This window comes from Neovison vison, chromosome 11 (assembly GCF_020171115.1).
Source record: "Neovison vison isolate M4711 chromosome 11, ASM_NN_V1, whole genome shotgun sequence".
NCBI classification, from domain to species: domain Eukaryota; kingdom Metazoa; phylum Chordata; class Mammalia; order Carnivora; family Mustelidae; genus Neogale; species Neogale vison.
The window spans coordinates 113138020-113156268 of NC_058101.1; the positions used below are offsets into that span (position 1 = coordinate 113138020).

The 18249-nt window shown below is 36.0% G+C and overlaps 2 protein-coding genes across 10 annotated transcripts in view; one reads left to right on the forward strand and one right to left on the reverse strand.

Moving 5' to 3' along the window:
• The window catches only part of HPGDS (hematopoietic prostaglandin D synthase), a 29586-nt gene extending 27267 nt beyond the window's left edge, over positions 1–2319 (forward strand). For both annotated transcript variants that reach the window (XM_044224469.1, XM_044224468.1), the window contains exon 6: positions 1078–2319. In XM_044224469.1, the coding sequence (XP_044080404.1) occupies positions 1078–1242 (165 nt within the window). In that variant the 3' untranslated portion in view covers positions 1243–2319. The remainder of the gene's footprint in view (positions 1–1077) is intronic.
• A 2839-nt stretch (positions 2320–5158) lies between these two features.
• The window catches only part of SMARCAD1 (SWI/SNF-related, matrix-associated actin-dependent regulator of chromatin, subfamily a, containing DEAD/H box 1), a 75947-nt gene continuing 62856 nt past the window's right edge, over positions 5159–18249 (reverse strand). For all 8 annotated transcript variants that reach the window (XM_044224475.1, XM_044224470.1, XM_044224474.1 and 5 more), the window contains 8 exons: positions 16757–16852; positions 16544–16661; positions 16204–16325; positions 14375–14563; positions 13631–13749; positions 12297–12479; positions 11199–11308; positions 5159–6973 (listed from right to left, as the gene is read on the reverse strand). In XM_044224475.1, the coding sequence (XP_044080410.1) occupies positions 6912–6973; positions 11199–11308; positions 12297–12479; positions 13631–13749; positions 14375–14563; positions 16204–16325; positions 16544–16661; positions 16757–16852 (999 nt within the window). In that variant the 3' untranslated portion in view covers positions 5159–6911. The remainder of the gene's footprint in view (positions 6974–11198; positions 11309–12296; positions 12480–13630; positions 13750–14374; positions 14564–16203; positions 16326–16543; positions 16662–16756; positions 16853–18249) is intronic.

The following is an 18249-nucleotide window of genomic DNA, read 5'->3' on the forward strand; positions in this document are numbered from 1 at the left end:
TTAGAGGTCTTCCCTCTATGACCACCTGAGTCCTTCCCATCACTTCACTTTTTCTTCATCATCTCTACCAGTTTACAAATGTTTGTCTCCTGCTTCTAAAACAAAGGTGCACCCAGCAAAGGGCCTGTGTCCCATCTTGCTCTCCAGTCCAGCCCAGCACATAGACTTGCATATCGCACACCGCAGGTACACCACAAATTTGTGCTGACTGTACTCTGAATCCTCGAACCCATAAATTCTCCTGGTTGACAGGTGTTTAGTTTGCAGGTTCATAAATCACTAGCAATTAGCATTATTAAGTTCCATACAAAAATAAAATTACGGATAGCCCACAATTAAACTCCACACTTTGATGGGTATTCATCATCTGGAGTCAAAGTAATGTCAGCCAGATTAGTTTCTAGTCACAAAGGAAGAAAACAAGTGTACAAAGAAAAGCGTACAAGGGTAGGACCAGGCTGTCATCACACTGGGTATCCACGAATGCTCAGACCCCATGTCTTCCGAGGTGATGCAATATAACGTGTTAGTCAAGAATATTTAACTTACACTCTATCCCTTTATACTCTGCAAAAGAAAGGAACAAGGTAAATAATATGAAATACAAAAGTCCTGAAGACAGGACGTTCTTCAGGACTAGTGTGAGGTCTTTAGTAAAAGGGAGTTAAAGGGTGTAACCAGACGAAATGCATGTTCTGGAATGGATTCTGCTTTGTCCTCTAAAGGACATTTTTGGAACAGATGAAAAAGTATTGGCTAGGTATTAGATAACAATGTATTGTCACGGAGAGGCAGAGATTGAGTCAAGTTACATGAGTATGTAAGATCTCATTTTAGCGTGCGCGCACGTGCGTGCGCACACACACGCACAGACGTAAACACAAGACCATTATACAGAGGTGTTAATGTAGCAACCTCCGGGTGTTGGGAGCATAGTGTGATCTGTAATTTTCTATCATATATGCATTCCACTTTCGTATTAATGGGTAATTTTGAATTAAAAAGCAAGTATCCTTGATTTTAAAATTATGCTAGACTTTTATGTTCAAATGGTAACTTTTGTTTCCTTTCAACTAGGTAACTTGGGCAGATTTCTACTGGGAAATTTGCAGTACTACACTTTTGGTCTTTAAACCTGACTTGCTGGACATCCATCCCAGGTTGGTAACATTACGGAAGAAAGTTCAAGCCATTCCTGCCATTGCTGACTGGATACAACGAAGGCCGCAAACCAAACTCTAGGTGATACGAGCTACCTCTAAGCTTTATTGTTCTTCGCAGCATGGCTTCCATCAGATGAGAAGCTACATTAGCCTGCCATGTAATCTATACTCTCCCCTCCCCAGGCTCACCAAGTCTCTCAATTTTGCCATATTCTGCTTTAAAAAAAAAAAAAAAAAAAGAAGGAAAAAGAGGGGGGTGAAGGGCATTTAGTTTCAAGCATCCTATTTTCCCCCTTTCCCTTAGAATAATTTCACATCATTTACAACCGAGGAAAAAGTTTACAATACAGGCAGGGCTCACATTTCATGGGCTTTGACATGCATGGATTTCAGTCACAATTGTTAAGGAACATACATATTTTCCCCCCGAAATGGTTTGGACTTAAGCTATAATTGCATGAAGTATTAACTTTGCTGCTAGCTCCGTGGTCCACAAATCACTGTATAAATAACAGATGCCCGTCATGACCAGTGACCAATCACATCACCTCTTGGAAAGTCTGTTAGGGATTGGTCACCACACACCTGTTACTTAGCAGCAGCACAGTGTGTAGCTAGCTGCCTTGCCCACTTGCTTCTCAGTGATAAACCCACTCAGAATTTTTTATAAAGTGGATCACTGAAAAAGGGAACTCATCAACTAAGAGGAAAGTACAATAAAGAAGTGAAAAGTGACCATGCTGGAGCCAAATTCAAACCACACAAAAATAGCAAGAGTGGACGGCTGCAGGTCAAGGGGCTCCAGAGATGCAGTGGAAGAACTTGGCAAGCTTATTGACAGAAATGAGGAAAATGGCTGTGACAGAAGTGATGTTCCAGAGGAAGTGAGACTGCCAAAGAGTTTCACGTTAAGAGAACAGAGATCAAAAGAATGAGAAGCCAAGCCACAGAAAATATTTGCAAAGACGTATCTGATACAGGACTATACCCCAAATAGACAAAGAATCCAAAATGAACCCAGTTACAAAACAGACCAAGGATCTGAAGAGACACCTCACTGAAGATATACACATAGTAAATAAGCATGAAAAGATGCTCAACATCGTGTTACCAGGGAAATGCAAATAAAAGTGAGTTACCATTACGTACCTATAAAGAATAGCAAAATTTCAAAATACTGACACCACCAAATGCTGGTAAGGATGCGAAACAAAATGAACTTTTATTCACTGCTGACAGGAAAGATGCCTTGGGAGAGTTTGGTAGTTTCTTGTAAAACTAAACCCACTCTTAGCATATGATCCAGCAATTACACTCTTTAGTACTTACCCAAAGGAGGTGAGAACTTAAAGCCACACAAAAATCTGCACATTGATGTTTGTGGCAACTTTATTGATAACTGCCAAAACTAAGAAGTAAGCAAGATGCCCTTCCTTCTACAGTGAGTTGGTTAAGCAAACTGTGGTGTTCCAAATAAGGGAATTTTATTTAGCACTTAAAAGAAATGAGCTATCAAGCCATGAAAAGACAGAGGAAACACAAGTGCAGATTTCTAAATGAAAGAAGCCTATCTGAAAAAGCTACAAGCTGTGATTTCAGCTACAGTACACTCTGGAAAAGGCAAAACTATGGAAACAGTAAGACCAGGGGTTGTGAGGGGTGAATTGGGAAGGAGGGTTGAACAGGTTGAGTACAGATAATCTTTAGGCAGTATAACTATTTTGCATACTGTAATAGATTTGTTAAACCCACAGAATGTACAAGACAAATAGCAAACCCTAATGCAAACTATAGACTTTGGGTGATTATTACGTGTCAGTGCAGATTCACTGACTGTAACAAACGTACCACTCTGGAATGCAGTTGTTGATAGTGAGGGAGGATGAACTTGTGTGGTGGCAGGGACATATGGGAATTCACTTTCTGCTCAATTTTGCTGTGAACCCAAAACAACTCTAAAAAATAAAGCCCACTAAAAAAAGAAAAAAGCAGGCATACTTCATGACACTGGAAATGCAATAAAGTGCTGGAAGGTGATCCAAGCTTAGAATGATGATTTGCCAAGGTATAAAAGGAATGCTCACTTGCAATCATACATGAAGGTATTATTTAATACATTCTTTACCAAAGTAATACACATTATCAGTTTCTTTTACTAAAATTAGTTTTACTACTTTTTTCATTTACAACGGACAATTTTTAATGTGTTGAGAAAATAATTTAAACGTCATAGAATATCTTCTCCAATGACAAAGATTATTTTGCACAATTCCAACCTGCAGTCATTATTATGGTCCCACACTACCATGGAAAGCAAGAACTGCCCATATAAACAAACCATTTAAATAGAAATCTTCCAAGTAACTACAGATTATCCCTCAACCCGTTTTAAACCATAATTGTAGCACTGGAATATATTTCAGTTCAATGTGCATGTTAATATTAATACTGGATTGTCTAATCTTGGTAGGTCATGTTATATACAGAAACAGAAAAATGAAGTAGATGACATGTACTTGAAATGCAGGACAGAGGAAGGAGAACATGGTTAAGAAGCCAGAAATGGGGAGAAGGTATAGGGCAAGAAAGGAAAAAAAAAAAAAAAAAAAGGAAAGCTGGACTAAGTATGATTTTGTTTAAGGTGCTTCTTTCATCTCACCGATGTTCTATGAAATAGGAGAAAAGATGTTACTTTATACATCATTAAGGATTATACATAAAAACAAACTATAGGGACGCTGGTGGCTCAGTTGCTTCACCTGCTGCCTTCGGCTCAGGTCTTGATCCCAGCATCCTGGGATGGAGTCCCACATTAGGCTCTTTGATCAGCAGGGAGCCTGCGTTTCCCTCTGCCTCTGCTGCCACTCTGCCTGCCTGGGCTCGCTCTCTCTCCCTCTCTCTGACAAATAAGTAAATAAAATCTTTTAAAAAACAAACTATAGTTCCCAAATGACTTACTTCCTTGGATCACATTATTTTATCGCTAGTGGAGGTTAATAAATGATAATAGGTTATAAGCAAATCTCACTGCAAAATACTGTATCATGTTATCAAGGCAATTTAAAGAAAAAATATTATCTTTCACAAAAGAAATTCAAATAATATTCCAGGTAATGAAGGTAGTAACTTTTCTTTCCTCTTACACATGTTCGTTTTCTGCCATAAAATTACATTCTGACAAGTTGTAATGAAAATGGAATTTAGAGAAAGTGAGAACTACCATGCTTATCTAACATGAAAATTCACAACATCAGTCCTGGTTGTTTACACAAATCATAATTCAAATATAAAATGCAATCACAGCAGGTTTCCTAAGGAAGTATTTCATTTCAATCATAGAATCATCATCAACCTTTAGGCCATCTTTTTTTACTGAAGGGACAACACATTCCATTATCCCATCCTGTACCCAAAATAAACGGCTCCTTGCTGAGTGAGCGAGACAGAACATGCATGAATCAGAGTTGCAGACTGTAATCAGAAAACACACAATCTGGGAAGAAAGAGTTAAAAGAATTGCTTAATTTTATGGACATTTAAGTGTCTTGCTTAGGGCCACACAAATGCAAACCAAATCTAATACTCCTATCTAACCCCTATACAGTAACACCAACAGTCAGAAACAAGAGTAGTTAAAGTTGCAATATAAGTATCTACTGGTATAAAGCTACAAGTCTATGGGGTCAGGAATATGGTTATGAAACACATAAGGCAAATGTCTTCTACTTCCTTGTAAGTTTTATTAAAAAATAGAAGTTGCTTCAGTTGGTCAAGATGAAATTCCAACTATGGCTTCACATGCTCTTTACCACTGGTAATGGATTATGATGTTCACACGAACATGAGTCCAGTGAAAGGACTAATCGGAATATATCCTAAGTAATAAATTCCAGTTTATTGAGAAACAGACAATATTAAGCACAAACAATCTCATTTGAACTCAATATTGTGTTTAGGAGAGTTAGAAACTATTAAAAAGGGTGTGAAAATACAACTTATGATCACAAATATTTTTATTAAGCCCAAGACATAATAGAGCATTACAGGGAGAACACAACCACATCTCAGTAAAGATAACATGGACTTAATAACATCAAAAGAACAGCCTATCCCTAAAGACACATTATTACAGAAAAGTTACGAGATTTTGAAAGGTAGTATATCCAACAATCCAAGAGATTTGGGTCCTGCGATGTAGGAGGAGGTAGTAATATTTGTAGATTCCTTCTAGCCCCATTATACTAAAATATATCCATTATATCCAATATACCTTCAAGATTGGGTAAATCTACTGAATCATGTTCAGAGTTTATAATATCTGAAGATTGCTTTGAGAGCTTCATTACTCTTCTAATTCCAGAGGATTATATGACCTTAGCATCTGAGCAAGTCAGGATGCCTTGAAAATACAATCTCCAAAATTAACAAGTCTATGATTTATAAATAAGTTTATTTATAATGATATTTACATAATAAAAACAAAACACATGAAACTCACAAGTTATACAAAGAAACTGATGTATAATAAAAACAGCAAGATAGACTGACAGGCAAAAATTTAAAGAAAGATTTAATAAAGAGTTAAATATCAAATAGACACTTTACTTCTTCTAAATTTCACTTTGTCACCCACACTGAATTGAATTGAACAATGGCTCTCTCTTCAGGAGGTCCTGTACTGGAAATTCTGGAAACTGATAAATTATATTTTGAGAAGTGTTTAAAGTTAATGACCTATTTCCATGCAGTACCTAACGCTGCCTTAATACGAAGTCACATTCAGTCTGCTTTGACGTGAAATTGCCCGTTAACCTGTTCTGCCAGGCTAGACAAATGTTACCCGCATTGTGCTGATACGTGGCAAGAATAAACTACTATTTAGAGAGTAAAGAGAACTGGAGCAGAAGTGACTGGGCAACAGTTTCAAGAGAAGCAAAAGCCAGGAGAGGGAAATCAATGAAAACATGCACAAGAATAGGCAGAGTAATAAGCACAATTAGTGCAGTGGGGAAATGAACAGAAGGAATTAATCCATGGAGCAAGATAAGGGATTCTTCGTTACTATCACTGGAAAACAACTTAGTGCCTAGCCAAACAAATTTGTTCTAACAGAAGTACTTGGAAGGACCTGGGGGTGTTAGTAAATGGAATGCCACCTTTAAATTCAGGTTGAGTTCTTGTTGACAGTGGTGAACATCTGCTTCAAATAGCAATAAAATGAAAGCTATATAATCTATACAGCTGCATCCTTTAAACTAACAAAACAAGAATTTCAAATGAGACAAGGAAAAACAAGACATAAGCATTGTCAAATAAGGCACATGTAAAAATCTACACACATTATCCAGTGAAAGACAATATATATATATTTGGAGGTAGAAATAATTACAAAAATACTGACATTTCTAAAGCATTAGCATATTTGTTACAAACAATCACCAACTAATCCCCATTCAGAAAACTGTTTTGTAAAATGATTATTCAACATCTTCAGGACTACATATTTGTGTGGGTTTTTTTTTTTTTTTCTTTTTTTTTGTTTTGTTTTGTTTTTTTTTGAAATTTCACATGTGAGCATCTGGAGAATTCAGTTAGTGGCAAAAAAGTTGTCCATACTATGAGAAATGTAATATGGAAATTATAAAAAGTTATAAATGTTCATAAACCCCATGGTCATCATAATGTAAATGTCCTTGAGTGCACCAAGTTGATATTTCCTCATCAATTAGGAATTCACAATTCTTAATTTCACAGGCCCATTGACGTTTTTAGTAATGTGGCTATATCTGCTGGCATACTCCCTTCGTCACCTGCAGGTCAGAAAGGGGCATTAAAAGTTTAATAAAAATATTTTATGAAATATATTTTCTCTAACTTTGGTGAATTCCTAAATCATCTTTCAAAGCCCAGTTTGCTTCAACATCACTCCTTGTTAAAAACCTTCATGAGGGGTGCCTGGGTGGTGTAGTTCGTTAAGCACCTGACTCTGGGTTCTGCCTCAGGTCCAAATCTCAGGGTCTTGACACTGAGCCCTTTGCGGGGCTCTGCACTCAGATCGGAATCTGCTTAAGATTCCCTCTCTCTCTGCCCCTCCCCACTGTGCATGCTCTCTCTCTCTCTAAATAAATCTAAAACAAAACAAAACAAAAAAAAACCTTTGCAATTCCCTACATATGTTTAGGGCTATTTCCTCTGTGCTTATGTTTATATTGCCAGCACAGTACTCCAGAGGCTAGGTTTCTGAGTTGACAGAAATATATAAAGACAGGCACGTATTAGTTTGGATCATATTCTATTCATATAGCACACAGTATTTACTACTCAGGTTTACTCGATAAAAACATTTATGCAACAAACTGAATAGTGAAGACAAAGACAACCAAACAGAAATCATTCATCTACACCCTTACTTTCAATCCAAAGATTCGATCACTAACTTAGACTTAATTGGCACATCTAAACAAGATTATGAGTAAGGCATACCAGCTGAAGATTAAAGTGTCCACTGTAAATAACCTTCTCGCAAGGTTTGCCCCGTATTTCAATTAAATCAGACTCCAGTATCTAGACACTTATGAAAGAAGCATTCCAGATTTTTTTTTTATTTTTTTAAGATTTGTTTATCTGAGACAGAGAGCATGCACTCCCAAGTGAAGGGAGAGAGACTCTCAACCAGACTCCCCACTGAGCATGCAGCCCAACACGGGGCTCAATCCCACGACCCATGAGATCATGACCTGAGCTGAAACCAAGAGCCAGATTTCAACCGACTGAGCCACCCAGGTGCCCCCAGGATTTTTCTAAAGTGGGAAAACTGAAATCTTGCGTCAGTTAATCACTCAAGACTGTTTAGAGATGAGCTGATATATTAGTTTACAGTGACAATGGTATAGTTGAAAATTCATAAATATTTGTACATTCATAGCAATGAGTAATTTCATAATTTAGATGTGGCTAAATACAACCAAACAAACAACTTTTCCCTGCCATACATACACACCCCAATTATAATCTAAAATTATGATTACTTTATCTACTCTTCTTTCATTTAAAAACATGTGCACAGAAACACAGACTATTCCATAAACCCTCAAGTTCGCAGACACCCTTGTCTTGAGGTTCATCCAGACTTAATAGCCCATGAAATCTAACTTGAAACTTGTCCTCCAGAAGACAGTAAGACAAGAAAGCAGAAGAGTAAGATAAGACTGTACAAGATTCAGTATTCTGGGAAGGGAGGGAGAGGTGGAAAGAAGGAAAAAGGGGTAAGGAGATTCAGATTCTAAGTTTGAAGATGCTAAAGATACAATGCAGTAAAATGCAGTGTGTGAAATCTGGATTTTTTTTTTTTTGAAGCTATAAAAGACATTGGGGATAATTGGGAAAATGTAATGTTTGGAAATTATTGTTAATTTTCTTGGAGGTAATGATGGTATTGTAGCAAATTAAAGGCAATGATAAATATTCAGGATGACATGTCATGTCAATAACTGATTGAAATGGCTGAGAAAAAAAGGTAGATGAAGCAAAATGTTTAGAACTGCTAAATTCACTTATGCTTTCATCTCTGCAAGAAAATTTCCATTATTAAAAGTTTTAAAAGGTAGAAAATCTATTAATATAATCACATTAAGAGATTAAAGAAAAACAACACATGCCCAAACCACAATCCTTATTCTTTTTTTATTTTTTTTTTAAAGATTTTATTTCTTTATTTGACAGAGGGAGAGATCACAAGTAGGTAGAGAGGCAGGCAGAGAGAGTAGGCTCCCTCTTGAGCAGAGAGCCTGATGTGGGGCTCGATCCCAGGACCCAGGGGATCATGACCTGAGCCAAAGACAGAGGCTTTAATCCACTGAGCCACCCAGGTGCCCCAGTACTTATTCTAAAGCAGTGGTTCTCTGACTTTAGCATGTATCAGAACCGCAGTAAGATTATCAAATTCCACTCCCAATTTCTGACTGAACAGGGATGGAGTTGGGCTTGGGAATTTGCATCTCAAGGCAATTTCCCAGGTGATGTTGTTGCTGTTGGTCCAGGGACTGCACTTTGAGAACCACTAAGGCAAGCTCTAGAAACACAAAAATCTGACAAGCATTTCTGAGAAAAATCATGGCACTTTTCTTTCATAGTTTCATGGAGCGGGGGGGCAAGATTGTTAACATAAAGCACAGATATACTCTATTAAAAATATACTTTTCGTTTACAGTGTAAAAGATCTTCGCTGTGAGAGATGAAAAGGGTACATGCACTCTCATTAGGTCAGTGCCTAATCATTTAAATGAAACCAAAAGCAAAGATGACAAAATCATTATAATTAAAAAATAAGGACATTATTGTACTCTTAGCCTACCAAATAAAACACCAGAAAAAACTGATAAAAATAGCTTTAACAAGACAGAGGAATTTCCTACAGAAAAAAAAGCATACTAAATGGGAGAATGATTCTTTATAACTAAATGCTTTAGAGGTAAGAGTCTAAAAGCATAGCTGAAATAAATTGCTATTTTAAAGGATACTTGATGTGAACATAACAGGTAAAATTTTAGACCAAACAACTTTACATAAATACAAATAATTTACGTGAATTATGACTAGATACGGACATACACTGGGCTTATCTGAAATACCATTAAAATACCATGGAAAAAAGAAATTAGGGGCACTATACAAAAGAGAAAGAAGAAAAAGACAATAGTGAAGAGAGAGCTGTCAACAAATTTGGGGAGATGAAAAGCAAACAGAAGAATGGAAGCTGACTTAAGCAGAATAGACAAAGCAAAAACTTAAGTGAACAAAGGTAGAAAATGGAAGGTTACTTCATACTATGAATCTAAACCAACCCTCCTGCCCCCCCACCACAAACTCAAGACACGGAGGTAATACATGGCTCCCAAAGGATGAGAAATATACAGAGTTAAAACAGAAGAGTAGGGACGCCTGGGTGGCTCAGTTGGTTGGACGACTGCCTTCGGCTCAGGTCATGATCCCAGAGTCCCAGGATCGAGTCCCGCATCGGGCTCCCAGCTCCATGGGGAGTCTGCTTCTCCCTCTGACCTTCTCCTAGCTCGTGCTCTCTCACACTGTCTCTCTCTCAAATAAATAAATAAAATCATAAAAAAACAAAACAAAACAAAAAAACCCCAGAAGAGTAGAACATCTAAAGCCTGCCCAACAGAGCCAGCCATTTACCCCGGATAAACAAATGAAAGTTTACTGGGGCGCCTGGGTGGCTTAGTCAGTTAACCATCTGCCTTCAGCTCAGGGCATGATGCTGGGGTCCTGGGTTCGAGCCCACATCAGATCCCACTCAGCAGGAAGCCTGCTTCTCTCTCTCACTCCCCTAGCTTATGTCCCCTCTCTCACTGTCTATTTCTGTCAAATAAATAATTAAATCTTTAAAAAAAAAAAAAAGGTTTATTCTTGGAAAAGCTTTAATCAGAGGACACTGAATATGGGCATAGTAGAAGACAGTGAAGCTCTATTAGAACAGGAAAATTAACTATATAAATATGACAACAGCCCTCTCTCCTCCCCTGCTTTTCTTTAGCTCGAGTAATGCAGTCAATAGGTTTATACTCTATCTCCCACCACCCTCATTTCACAAAAGATTGGGTGAATATGTTCTCAGGGAAATGAACCAGTCCATAAGAAGCAGCCTATATAAACACAGTGGGGAGTCCAAAAATCAAACTGCTAAAACCCCAATTAACTAGTAACTATGATGGTTCTATGTAAAGACTTACTGTTAGAATAAAATCTATATACCTGGGTGGGTGGCAGCAGTGCTAAAGGAGAACAGGTTTTGGTGTCATGAGATAAGGGATAGGAGAGACAGAATTAACCAAAATCAAGTGTTTGTATCAATTCTGGCTAAATAATCTTAGTTACTGTAGTACTTTTGAAATGAACATGCTTTTCCTATACCAGATGCCAGTGAAGGATTTGGGCAATTTTTGTTAATCCCTCGCTAGTGCTACTTTGATGTCTTTTCAGATAAATAAATATTGATGTTTCTGTTTAAAAACAACTTACCTTCATCGACTGTAGTCATATCTTGTTCAAGTTTCAATTTCTGTTGGTTAATTTTTAGCATGGATTCTTCAATTGTCCCTTGGCTTATTAATTTTATAACTAGTACTTCCCTAAAGTAAAGAGAAGATATGTCCATTGGTTACTTAATATAAAATTATTTGGATACATATAAGCTATACAAAATATCTCAGAGTTCAATAAGAATAATTTGAAAACTGTATTAACAAATGTATCCTTAACTTTAAATTCCCTTTTATTCAAACTTGGGATTGATGTTTTCTGCGCATGTAACTTTTACATGACCTTTCTCATTAATCCAAGATATCTGTAATCCAAAAATTACTGGTAAAATTTACTACAACAAACAGTCTGGGTTCAGTTAGGTATTCATCTTAAAATGGAACATGTTAAACAAAAACAAAAACAAAAATAAATAAATAAAAATAAAAAGGAACATGCTTTACTTGTCAGGTTCCACTAAATAGTTCAGTATAAAAAGTAAGAAAGTATAGTGAAGTGCAAAGATTACACAGGCAGTTTTAGTCCCATAATAGGTAGAGATAAATATGTGGTTCATAAATGAACTTATCAAGACCTTTTGGAAATATAGTAACACGCTCCAAATAGAAAACATTGATTATTCACTACTTATATGTGAAAGTAGAGTTGAATTATAGGTACTGGCACCTCTTTAAGATCCAATGTCAAAATGACCCTTCACCTAAAATATCTACAACTCAAATAATGTATTTCCTAAAGGATAACAGGGTAGCAATAGTATATATATTACTCTCTATCTGGCTTTTCAGTGGTTTAACAAGGCTTTTTAACTACTAATATTTTTCAAAAGAGCTGAACCATTGATATATTTTGTTTTCATCAGCTGCAGAACTAATTGGGGTGATGTGGGAGGTTGTTTTCCTTTAAACTAGAAAATGAATAGGTTACATAGGAACACTGATGGTATGAAATCTATCAGCAGCCAAGCTCTGCTGAAAATACAAAAATGAAGCAAGACACTGACAGACCATATTCTACTATTCTATACAAATTAAATTGGCATTTGGTTAAAAATAAATTTCAACTCAAAACACTTACTTAGTCTGGCCTACTCTGTGGCATCTGTCTTCTGCTTGTTTGTCATTATAGGGGTTACAGTCAATATCATGAAGTATAACAACATTCGCTGAAGTGAGGTTTATTCCTAAGCCACCAGCTTTTGTTGACAGTAGAAACACAAAGATATCCATATCGGTATTAAACTCGTCAATTAGGTGAATCCTATAAGATAAATATATCAGGCTAAATTTCACTAGAATGTATATAGCTAAAACTGAAAACAATCAAACTACATTAAAACAAAAACAAAAAAAAAGCCAAAGATGTAAACACATGCTCTGAGTAATATAATTACCTTTCCTACAGTTACTTTACTGGAAGACCTTCCCAATTCACCAACTTCTTTTCTTTTTTTTTTTTTAAAGATTTTATTTATTTATTTGACAGACAGAGATCACAAGTAGGCAAAGAGTCAGGTGGGGTGGGGTGGCGGGGGGGGGGGAGCAGGCTCCCTGCTGAGCAGAGAGCCCGATGTGGGGCTTGATCCCAGGACCCTGAGATCATGACCTGAGCTGAAGGCAGAGGCTTAACCCACTGAGCCATCCAGGTACCCCACCAACTTCTTTTCTATAACATTTCTCTTCTATACCATTTCTCTTTCTACTAGTTCTCACTTTAATTCAACTATTCAGGTTTGAGCAATGCCAAAGAGTTATTTTCTCCTTTGTTTAATGACTTCTGGCTTATCTAAATTTTGGATATCACTTTTCAATCTTTAGCATTCTCAGAAGCCTAATAGCAGCTGTTCTTGATACCAGATGAACTAAAGATCTTAAGATCAAACTAGAGCAGTGTGTTCTCTTTTAGCATATCTTCTATCTTTAATGCAGGGGAAAAAAAAATGCATTTTGGCTGACAAAAAATAAACCAAAAGAGATAATGCAGTTTAAACACACTAGAGAAAGTATTCCTTTTTTTTTTTTTTTAAGACAATCTTTTAATATTTGGGAATTAAAAAAATAAACAAACCAAACTTATTCAATCACTCTTAAAATACAAAAAGCCCAAGATTTTATTTTTGCTTTTTAAACAATCTTGGTTTAAAGGTAAGGAAGGTGCTTCAAGAGTCTGAATGAGTCTTAAAGGAGAAAACATTCTAATTAAATATAGGAACAGATTTCTATGCAATTCAGATCAAAAACTTAGAAAATTTTCCATTATCTTAGGACAATCAATGATTTGAAATAACCACACAGAAGTCTCAAAAGTAATAAAATTCAATCAAATGCCTGGTACATATTTAAAATTCCAACATTTACTCTTATTTTGAGGTGAGGTGGAGATTTTCTGAAATTGAAGCGAAGTATACCAACCTTTCAGAAATTTGAGTCTTCCCATCTAATCTGAGGTACCTATGCTGATGATGTTTTAAGAGAACCTCTAAAATATCCAGCATCATGGTAAATTGGCTAAATAATACAACTCTATCACCCTGTGAAAATACATATATGGATTAGATACACAGAAAAATAAAATCATAAGTATCTAATGATCAACTGCTTCTTTAATAAAAATCAAGTGACCACAGCAAAGGTAAATTTCTTGTTATGGATGTAACAAGGTTGTATATAAATAAAACTACCTTAATTTCTAAACTTCAGACCTAAAATTTAATTCTGTTTTGATTTTCAAGGACAGTTAATGAAAACAGCTACAAAAGTACTATTTGGATTATGCTCTTACAAATTTAAGCTGTTTCACATATAAATAGTAGTAGTATTTAAATAACATGGTATCCTCAAAATACTAATTTTGAGGCAATCTATGAGTGACATAGATTGTCACTCATGAAATAATGACATTTAAGATTATTTTTTAAAAACATCAATATAAATGTATTCTACTAACTTCCATTTTTCTTTTTCAGACTCAAAAGAGGAAAAATAATCAGGAAAACATATCCCCAAATATATCCCCTAAATGCTCAAAGCATTAATTTCTAGAAATACATATAACAGATATAGGCTAAAGCTTCAAGAAAGTCAAATCATGCCACCATTATTTTAAAGAAGTTTAACTAATTGGAAAAATACAAGAGTAGCGTTCTTCTTTATTACCTTCTGTTTCAATTCAGACAAGATGCATCCTAAAACTCGGAATTTTCCGGAATCTAAAATCAAGTCCATGTCTAACTGGAAGTTATTAATATGTCGATATTGTTTACAAAGTACATGTAATTCAAAGTCTGTCATAACTTCCATATCTTCAAAGATCAAGTCAGGGTTAGCCTCACAATGTGTAGGTTCCTTAAAACAGAACAATACACAACAACAAAATGAAGATAATTTATAATATGACCAGAATGATTGAACAAAACTGTTCATATCTGATAAAATATTAAGTAGCTAAATAGCACATTTTACATGGTACAACTTAACAAAGGAAAGTAATATTCATTATTTTAGGTACAAGAAAGGGGGAAAAGTCCTTATTGTTTTAGACAACATCCTGAAATATTCATAGATGAAGTAATTATCTAGAATTTGGCTCACAATAATCTTGGGGAAGGGTCCATGAAACAAAAGTAGTGTCATTCTAGATAATAACTGTAAAAAAAAAAATGGGTAAAGCTTACATGGGCAGAGGATTTCATTATACAATTCTCTCTCTACTTACACGTTTGAAATTTTCCATAATAAATTTAAAATAATACAAAAACATTTAAAAAGCAAATAGTTGCTTTTAACATGAAGATCTGTAAGGGAGAACTAAGGGTGGGTGTTACGGAGAACGAGGCAAAAATAAAGATTAATATAACTATAGACAAAATATAATAAAAACATGAAAACAAATGGAGGAAACAACTCACTGCCCTGGACATAAAATCTAAGTGATCTTTTTGGTAAAATAAAGATGTGCATTATGGCAATCTCAATCAGGAATTGGCAAACTTTCTGTAAAGAGCCACAAAGTAAGTATCTTGGGTAGGTTCTGTAGGCACAATGATCTATTATGCAACTCCTCAACTCTGCCCTTATAGAGGCATACCTTGCTTCACCTTTTTTGTGTATGGGTTTCACAGATAATGTGCTTTTTGCAAATTGAAGGTGTCATTTTCCCAACAATATTGCTCATTTTGTGTCTGGTAAATCTTAAAATATTTCAAGCTTTATCATTACTATTGTATTTGTTATGGTGATCGGTAATTACAACTTGCTGAAAGCTCAGATGACAGCAGCATTTTTTTTTTTTAGCATTTTTAAATATAAGTATGTACACTTTTTTAGACATAATCCTACTGCACACTTAACGATTTCAGTACAGTGTAAACGTAACTTTTATATATGCACAGGGACAAAAAATTCATTTGACTCTCCTGCAATGGTCTGGTGCCAAACCTGCAATATCTCCCAGGTATGTCTGTAATGAGAAAGAGGTCACAAAAAACAGAAACAGAAAGCTGTGGCTGTGTTAAAATAAAACTTTATTTATAAAAACAGCCACTGTCATATTTGGCCCTAAGGCCATAGTTTGCTGACTCCTAATACAGACTATTAGCCCTCTCAGCTCTTTATGTTTCCCTAAATTATCTAGAACTTTGTCTTAAAAATGTTTTTTGGGGGGAGCCTGGTGGCTTAGTCGTTAAGTGTCTGCCTTTGGCTCAGGTCATGATCCCAGGATCCTGGGATCAAGCCCCACATCCGGCTCTCTGTTCAGTGGGAAGTCTGCTTCTTCCTCTCCTGCTTCCCCTGCTTGTGTTCCCTCTCTCTCTGTGTCTCTGTCAATAAATATGTAAAATCTTTAACAAAAAATGCTTTTCTTAAATACGGGGTTAATGGATCAATACGCTTATGAGGCTTGACTCATCTTTAGGTAGCCTAACAATTTAACCTTATGTTTAACAGTGTTAATAAAGGTCAATGTTAACATAATATGAAATCCTTACCTTTAGCATAAGCTGAGACATTTCCTTGAGCTTTTCAGCTGTGTAATATTGGCGATGTAATAAAGGATGATTGGCCATTTTTCTTAATTGCATCATGACATTGCACATTTCTGTGTTTTTTTCTGTGATCCAAAGAGCATACATTAAAAACAAAAAAACAAAACCGAGTTTACAGCTGTCTGCTGAAATACATCTCAGTGCAAACAAAAAGTTTAAAATTATTTCTTCAAATTCTAAGTAGTTTTTAAAAATAAGCAAATCCCACTGTAACATGACTAAACAAAATGTAGGACCAATACAGGATTACTTTTTACATGCAATTGTGAAAATCAGATTATACCCATGTTATTGATAGATTTTTTCAATCTGTTGAAAAGACCCAAATACAGCTGCTCCTGTTTCTCTGACATTGCACACAATTCAATTCGATCTTTCTTGGGGGGTAGCTGCTTGAGAACCTGAGAAAGGAAAACAGTTTAAGCAGATCTTTCAAATAAAGAAGAAAACAGATTTCTAAAAAACAATCATCACAATAAATATGCAGGTAAGTTACCTCTTCTTTTACCCTTCTGAGAATAAATGGTTTTATAATTTGTTTAGCATGTGCTATTCTCTCCTTTTCATATATACTTTGCTCATCTGCTGATTTCTAAATAAAAAAAAAAGAACACATCCATTTAGAAATGATTTATTTACTTATTTACTTTAAGGTTTTACTTATTTATTTCAGAGAGAGGGAGAGAGAACATGAGAGGGAGAAGCAGACTCCCCACTGAGCAGAGAGCCCAATGTGGGACTCGATCCTGGGACTCCGGGATCATGACCTGAGCTAAAGGCAGTTGCTTAACTAACCGAGCCACACAGGCATCCCTAGAAATTACTCATTTAAATGACCACAGTTAGCAAGATTACAAAATGTGAAAATCAGCCTCACCACAATCTGAGTTATTTTCCAAAAGAAACTCACTTCATTCTTGATGGAATTCCACATTTTAACTCTGGGCTATTAACCTACTTCTTCAAGCTCCATATGTACTTTGAGGTTTTCTGTACTCTGCTGAGCTAATAAAATTGAACTACGATGGTGTTCAGAAGTTTAAGTCATAACTAATGAGTCATAACTAAATTACCAGATAGCTCTCATAAAAGTGTGTGTGTGTTTAAAGGGTGGGGAGAAGAGAAGGGAAAGAGAAAGAGAGATAAGTAGAAAATTTGTACTTATATCTAGAAAAATGACCCCAAAAGAAAGCTAGTACAGGTAATGTGCACCATGTGTTCTAAAAGACATGGATGGTTCCTAGTTAAGCCCTGTTAATTTTGAAGAATCAAAGAAGTGGAATTCTAAGATGTGAAGAAGTCCTCCATATTCTATAGTCTATTAGTCCCTCAAGTGGGAGTGAATATATTACTGAAAGTTTAGAAGGCAGTTAATTTGCAGTGGAAGAATATCATAGAAAAATTTTGCAAAATATATGTAATGGGAAAGAATTAAGAAGCTATATAAACTCTGCTGTACTGGAGAGCTTAGTAAGAGTTCCTGAAAACCATACTGTACTTTTCTTTATTAAAAGATGTTTTTTTGGGTGGCTCAGTGGGTTAAGCTTCTGCCTTCGGCTCAGGTTGTGATCCCAGGGTCCTGGGATGGAGCCCCGCATCGGGCTCTCTGCTCGGCAGGGAGCCTGCTTCCCCCTCTCTCTCTGCCGGACTCTCTGCCTACTTGTGACCTCTATCAAATAAATAAAATCTTAAAAAAAAAAAAAAGATATTTTTTCTTTTCTTTTTCCTGCCTTCCTTTCTTTCTTTGAGCAAGAGCATGTGCGGGAATGTGAGCAGAAGGAGAGGCAGAAGGAGAGGGAGAGAAACAATCTCAAGCAGATTCAGATTCCAAACTCAGTGTGGAGCCTGACATGGGGCTTGATCGCACAACTCCGAGATCATGACCTAAGCTGAAATCAAGAGTTAGACACTTAACCAGCTGAGCCATCCAGGCATCCCTATATTGTACTTTTTCTAAGCAACCTGGAGAAAATTAACCAGATTTTCTTA